Source organism: Penaeus japonicus, unplaced genomic scaffold (assembly GCF_977035675.1).
Source record: "Penaeus japonicus unplaced genomic scaffold, GWHDUDI00000001_assembly GWHDUDI00000041, whole genome shotgun sequence".
NCBI classification, from domain to species: Eukaryota; Metazoa; Arthropoda; class Malacostraca; order Decapoda; family Penaeidae; genus Penaeus; species Penaeus japonicus.
This window is the reverse complement of record NW_028234443.1, coordinates 21,740,027-21,746,833: the sequence shown is the minus strand read 5'-3', so window position 1 is coordinate 21,746,833 and position 6,807 is coordinate 21,740,027. Positions and strand designations below refer to the sequence as shown.

Sequence of the window (6,807 nt, the reverse complement as noted above, 5' to 3'; positions counted from 1 at the left end):
AATCCTCAGACCGCTCGACCACGCTTATGCATGGCGTCCCGACATGCAGTAAATGCAATATCAACTGATTGGCCAGTATGGTCAGGTTACATAAAAGAGAATTTGAGAGAATAGTGTGTTACTGATTCTCTCTCTCACCACAATCGCGTCAACTCAACACCCGAGAAGTGTATTCATGTTATGCAACGAAACCCCCACTGTCGTGAAGGCGCTGGCACTCAGGGCGACGGCTTCAAAACACTAGGGTTGATGAGGCTGGATTGCCAGCCGGTCTTGTTGAATCGTCGAAGATTATGGGTCCTGCAAAGAAGTCACGGCTGCCCGGTGCATAGCAAGTGTATGTATGGTTAGCGGTGCTAAGGGTAAGATGGGGAGAGGATTGGTATGGGAATTAGAGGTAAGGTAAGTAGTAGAAAGATAGGATGGAGAGGAAGAATTAAAATACTTACACTAAGAGAAGGCATATCTCATTAGTAGTCAATGATTAACCTGAGAATAAGGACCTTGTTTAATATTAAGGGGGGTGAACTCTGGAACTGAAGGTCGCTTTTTTTTCTTTTCGACGTGACGGTAAGATACAACATAGCATGCCAGAAACAGCAATGCCATTATTACCATGCCTGCTCCTGTTACGAAAATTGGATAGTAATAAGTATTATGGAAATCAGGCAATGAGTCTCTATAAGTAAATTCCTTTAATAGAGATGTAGGTTTAATGCTGAGTTTAGGGATGGTAATATTAAAAACAGGTAGGTCTAACAACATGGGTGTGATGTTATCGTTATTTACTTGTATTTGAGTTGCATAAGAATGGGTCGCCGGAATGAATAACGACATAGTGGTGAGTTCGCATGAAGTTGGAAGAATATATGTTCCTTTTAGTACAATATCTGGTTTATTGATGTCACACTTGACTGTGGCAGTAGTGGGGTGGTAGTAGTAAAGAAGTGTCACGTCATCAAATGATAAGACGAAGGGTCTTGTTGATTCCTGAATGTTTCCAAATGCGCACTGACCAATGATGTTATGATTGGTGAGGAGTGAGCGTGGGCAAGATGGGAGGTCATTGTCCAGTGGTAATGGGCGGGAGTGACAGACGAAGGTGCGAGGGACTGGCTGAGTGCATGATTTTAGGAAGTTTGTTGAAGGAACTGTGATGGCTTGACCGTGTAGTTTTTTAAGAATGAGTGAATGTTGTAGGTGTAGCGTAAAGAATGTACCATTAGTCATGTGTGGGAAGGGATGAATATGATAGGCTTTGAAGGAAGATTGGGGTTTTAAGGGAATGAGAACAGACAAACCAGATACAGTAAGGAAAGATTTAAGTGATGAATAGAAAGGAATACGTTGATTGAGGGTAAAAAGGGGATGAAGATTGTTAGAGGTTGCAAACTGGAGAACCGGACGGAAGTCCTGAGGTGAGAGAAGGTTAGGAAGAAGTTCTCCTTTGCCTGCTGCAATTAAAGAAGAAACGAAGGAGTTGATGTGCTCTGTAACTTTGTTCACTGTTATTTGATAAGATAGAACATTGAAAGCGAGCTCTGTGAAATGATTTGCACTACTAATTGTAGCTGAAAGTTTATTGAAGGAATGAGAAATGTTATTAAAAGCAAACTTTAGATCATGAATATTATCGGAGATAACGTTAACTGAATGAATGGAAGCGTCGAAGCGTTTAGTTATTTTAGATAAGGTAGATTTATATTCTGAAAATCGAGACGTAAAGGTGTCCTCGTCTATTACACCGAAAAGTGAATGAGCAATTTTACCCACGACATTGATCAGCCCGCGGCGAGATCGATGTTTGTGAACAACAAAGCGTTGCAATGTTGTCACCGTGGAGTTGAGGGCAGAGTCGGGGAGGGCGAATTGCTTATGTGATAAATTGTCATGAGCTATCTGATTTCGTAGTTTTATTATCTCATCAAGGTGGTGCGCGGCTAAGCTGGAAATGTCAGAGAGGGGTCGAAGAGACACTTTAGCTTCAATGTGATCTGTTACAGGGAACACTAAGCCTAGATCCTCAACTAATGCACCGGGCACGGCGCGTAACCTCTCGGGTAGGCCTACTGAATTAACGAGTAAGGGCGACACCAGTGCCAGTAGCATCAGTACGAGCATCTGAAATAGAGGATATGAAATTAGTGAAGTTACAGGTGAATTAAAGGATGCGGTAATACCGTGGTTTTGTGATTAGTTAGCCTCAACCGCAGGAGAATAGTAGTCACTGGCTCTCTTTAACACGTCAAAATGGAACCAAGTTTCAGAGTTAGTACTTAAACATTTACAGTAAGCCTTATTGTTCTTAACTTCAGTTACCCTATAGGGACCATCAAAGCGGGGAGCGAGCTTTGGACGCATGGAATCATTAGCATGAATCTTGCGGAATACTAGAGTGCCAATACCGATAGATTTGTGACGAGCAATTTTATGTTGGTAGGAGAGAATCTGGTCTCTAGATTTCGTAAGATATTCTTTAGCCTTGCGGAAAGCAATTCTATTCCTGTTTAATAAATATTCCGCATAGTTGTCAGAGTATTCAGGTTTGCGTGCAGTTTGAAAAAGGTCATATGGTAACCTCTTATCCATTCCATACAAGAGAAAATGGGGTGTATCTCCTAATGATGAATGGAAGGTACTGTTAATGGCAGACTGAATTGTGAGAATAGTCTCGTCCCAATTATCAGATGTACTGTCTACTAATGACCTCATGAAGGAGAGGATGGAACTGTTTAGCCGTTCTGTGATTCCATTACTTTGTGGCCTGTAAGGTAAGATGTTTACACGGGTTACATTCATTAAATTACAGAGATTGTTCATGACCTCGTTTTGGAATTCTGTTCCGTTGTCTGATGAGAAATACGTTGGTGCTGTATATCTCTGAACGAAGTCATGAAAGGCTTTTGCAACGACTTTCGCAGACTTGTTAGGGATGGGGACCAACTCGCAAAATCGGGAAAAATTATCGATGAACACGAGGATGTGTTTATTTCCATTGCGGGAGGTCATAAACCCTGACAGTGTGTCGCATGAAACTTTTTCAAAGGGAAAATTTGGAATGTCGTAACGCAAAGCTGGTGCAGGTTGATTTGTTGAACCCTTGTAATATGGGCAACGTTTACATGACTTGACATGTTTTTTAACCTTGGAAATGAGAAGAGGGAAGTAGTACCTTTCCCGGGCCATCTGAATGGCTTTGTACACGCCACAGTGGGCTGCTTCTCGCGAATCATGCACGAGTTGGAGGACTCTTGGCTCAAGTGATTCCGGAATCACTACAACGTCTCTAGTGAAACCCTGACGTTCTTTAATCTTCTTGGGGGTCGCTCTTCGAAAGAGAAGGCCGTTGTTGTTAATAAAAAACTCTCTGACGGGAAGACGGCCGACCGGATCCAAGGGTTCATTTCTTGCTAGTTTCTGTATTATCTCACCGTAAACTGGGTCCTCGTTTTGCGCGCGGCGGATATCATCCTCGGAGGGAGGATGTAAGGGTTGGTTAGCTGTGTTAGCTAACACCGGCGCGGGTGGAGGGACGTTCTTAAGCTCAGTAAAGCTAGGGGGGAATGAGTCTAAAGATTCTTTATCATTTGAGTGAGATAACGGCGCGCGGGAAAGAGCGTCCGCTACGACGTTTTGTCGGCCAGGTAAGTAGACGATTGTTACGTCATACTCTGCCAAAAGTTCTATGGCACGGGCTCGTCTTCCATGTGGATCCTTTCCATGCAAGACGGCCGTAAGGGCGGAGTGGTCGGTGTGCACATCAATTTTATAACCGAGTACCAACTCCCGGAAGTGCCGGAGTGCCCAGGTAATGGCCAGAAGTTCGCGGTCAGTAGTGTGATATGACCTTTCGGCAGGCTTAAGGCTTCTGCTTGCGAAGGCAATAGGCCGAAGTTTACCATTTACCTTCTGATGGAGTGTTGCTCCGAGTCCAACGTTAGAGGCGTCAGTTGTGAGAACGAAAGGCAGCTCAAAGTTAGGGAAAGCCAGGACAGGTGCATTGACAAGCAAGGATTTCAGGTACCTAAACGAGTCATCTGTGTCTTGATTCCACTCAAAGGGAACATCCTTTTTGAGTAATTTGTTGAGCGGTGCCGCTATTGTTCCATATCCTTTAATGAATGGTCTATAAAAACCGGAGAGACCGAGGAAGGACTTAAGGTCTTTTTGGTTTAGTGGTTCAGGAAAGTCAATCACGGCTTGCACTTTGCTTGCGTTAGGTAGAATACCGTCAGATGTTAAGGTATGGCCCAGGAAATCGAGTTTTGAACGGAAGAATTGGCATTTGCTCGGATTTATGGTAAGATTTGCGTCTGCCAAACGTTCGAAAACTTGTCGCAATTTCCTCTCATGTTCAGAGATTGAGGGGGAACAAATCAAAATATCATCTAAGTAAACTAACACTTGATCATTTATCATGTTACTTAAAACTATTGACATTAATCTAGTGAACGTAAGAGGAGAATTGCATAATCCAAAGGGAGTTCTAAGGAATTCAAAGTGACCCATGTGGGTGGAGAATGCTGTAAGGGGCTGGCTGTCTTTAGCCATGGACACTTGCAGAAACCCTTTAGCAAGGTCGAGAGTGGAAAAAACTTTCTTTCCAGAGCCGATATCTTGTAACAACAGACGGAGATTCGGGATTGGGAATGGTTCGGGAACGGTAACAGCATTGAGCCGACGGTAATCCACCACAGGCCTAAATGATCCGTCCTTTTTAGGGACAAGAATCATGGGACTAGCCCAGGGAGAATTACTTGGCTTAATTATGTTCATTTCCAACATTCCTTGCACTTCATTTTCGAGAGCCTTCCGCTTAGAGTGTGGGATTTTATACGAAGGTATGTATATTGGCTTAGCGTTGGGTTCAAGGGAAATGGAGTGTTCAATCAAATTAGTGCTTCCAATGGGACGGTCTTGGGATGGCAGTATTGTCGGATAATCCTTAAAAATTTCTTTTAACAATTCATAGCCTTTATGAAAGTCTAATGGTTGTTCTAGAATTTTATCTATTTTGGAATTATCAAGATGTGGAGGGTTTTGAGATGCTGTGCAGACAGGATAGGAAACAGGCAAGTCGAATTCGCGAATAGGCAACTTCGTGAATTCAAAGTTGACAACAGGTACACCGCCTCTAATTTCTAAGGGAGCTGGGGTCACGTTAATGAGGTGTAACTGACATTTACCATTTGATATATTATACAAAGAAGGAACAACTGCACAGCCTTTTACTCTAACATAATCGCATAGTACAAGAGCTGTACCATCTGCCATCGACGTGGAAACGTCGCAGAGGAGATCACTAAATGGAGGAATCGTAGTCGTTGTAACTAGGGTAAACCGTGGCAAGATATCATCGCAAGTCCATGAGTGAGATCGCGGGTCGTCAACATCGTCGTTACGCGCGGCTACCGGTGTCTTTGCGACCGGAGCGCTGAGGGATTGTCTACTGTTTTTGCGAGAACATTTTACTTTGTCGCGCGGAGTAGCAACTGTGCATACGACAGGGGGAATGGGAGGGACGGGAGGGGGACTGGGTGAGGAGGGGGAAGGAGGATGTGAGGAGGGGGGAGGGGGATGTGAGGAGGGGGGAGGGGGAAGTGAGGAGGGGGAATGAGGATGTGAGGAATGGGAAGGAGGATGTGAGGAGGGGGAAGGGGGAGGTGAGGAGGGGGAGGGGGAGGTACGGGTGGGTGTGCGGGAGCCTTTTCCGTTTTCTTTTTCAAATACCAACATTGACGGGTGAAACGGGTCGGAATGTGTCCATAAACAAGAGGGCTGTCGGAGGAAATAGGTGACGCCGTTGAAAACGATGGTGTTGCTTTGCGGGTGGAGGGAAATGCCAGACCTATATAAGAAATCATGGCCGAGTAGCAAATTTCCCGGGGTGAAATTTTTATTCACCACCACAAAGGAATGGGGAAGGATTATACCACCGATTTCAATGTTTATGACTTTTTTTCCTAGAGAGTTTGTCGTGTTACCCGTAATGCCGCAAAGAGTAGTGTGCGACGGTTGCAAATCTAACGAGAGGCCATATTCCTTTAATGTATCAAGAGATACAACACTACAAGAAGAGCCATTGTCCAGGAAAAAATGTGCTGGACGATTATTAAGTACTGAAGGGAGAAGAGGAGGTTGGCTTTCGTCGTTAGGGATGCACGATGTTGACATATGTTGAACAGGACGGTTTATTCCGGATGCCAGTTGTTTGTAGTGCAGAGCTCGTCTTGCAGACTTCCTACGTCTACCCGATCGTTTGTTACCCCTAAAAAAGAGGGGCGTTGTTGCTGGCGTCGTTTGAGGAGGTCGTACGTAATTCGGACCTGCTCAGGGAATGTTCGACATTCTGCCCAGTTATGTTTTGTGTATCGATGGTGGTATGGGCATGAGGGAGGCGATGGGCAAGCAGATGCACTGTGACCATGTCTGGTGCAGTTGAAACACTGGGAAGGGTCTGGCAACCAGTTTGTAACAGCGGGCTTAGGTTTGTGGAACCCAGGGAAATTATTTGGCAAAGGTCGGTGTTGTGGTAGTCTAGGTGGGGGCTGAGAGGGTCGCGGCTGAGAGTGTTGATTTGTTTGTTTGTTGTATTGTTGGTTGCTTCTGTTGTAGTGGTTATGTTGTTGTGTGTGTTGTTGAGTATATGGTTGTGTGGAGGTAATGTTTTGACGATTGTCTGTGTTTACTTGTTCGTTTTTATGATGTGTGTTTAGCGCGGCGACATTTGCATGGACGGCAGCATTTGGGGCCTTTTCTTTAATCGATTTAGCGAATTCCCCGGGAAGAGAGTGAATGTTAACCGAT

General features: G+C 44.6%; 1 protein-coding gene across 1 annotated transcript; it reads right to left on the bottom strand.

The window, feature by feature from the left end:
* Window positions 1-474: 474 nt before the first annotated feature.
* LOC147466816 (uncharacterized) lies at window positions 475-2,121 on the bottom strand. The gene has a single exon (XM_086534356.1). It carries the CDS (start codon window positions 2,119-2,121, stop codon window positions 478-480), a length of 1,644 nt encoding a protein of 547 aa, XP_086390482.1. The 3' UTR covers window positions 475-477.
* Between the last annotated feature and the right edge of the window lie 4,686 nt (window positions 2,122-6,807).

Coding starts and splice junctions, on each gene's coding strand:
- LOC147466816 (XM_086534356.1), bottom strand. CDS start 2,121: ATGCTCGTACTGATGCTACTGGCACTGGTGTCGCCCTTACTCGTTAAT.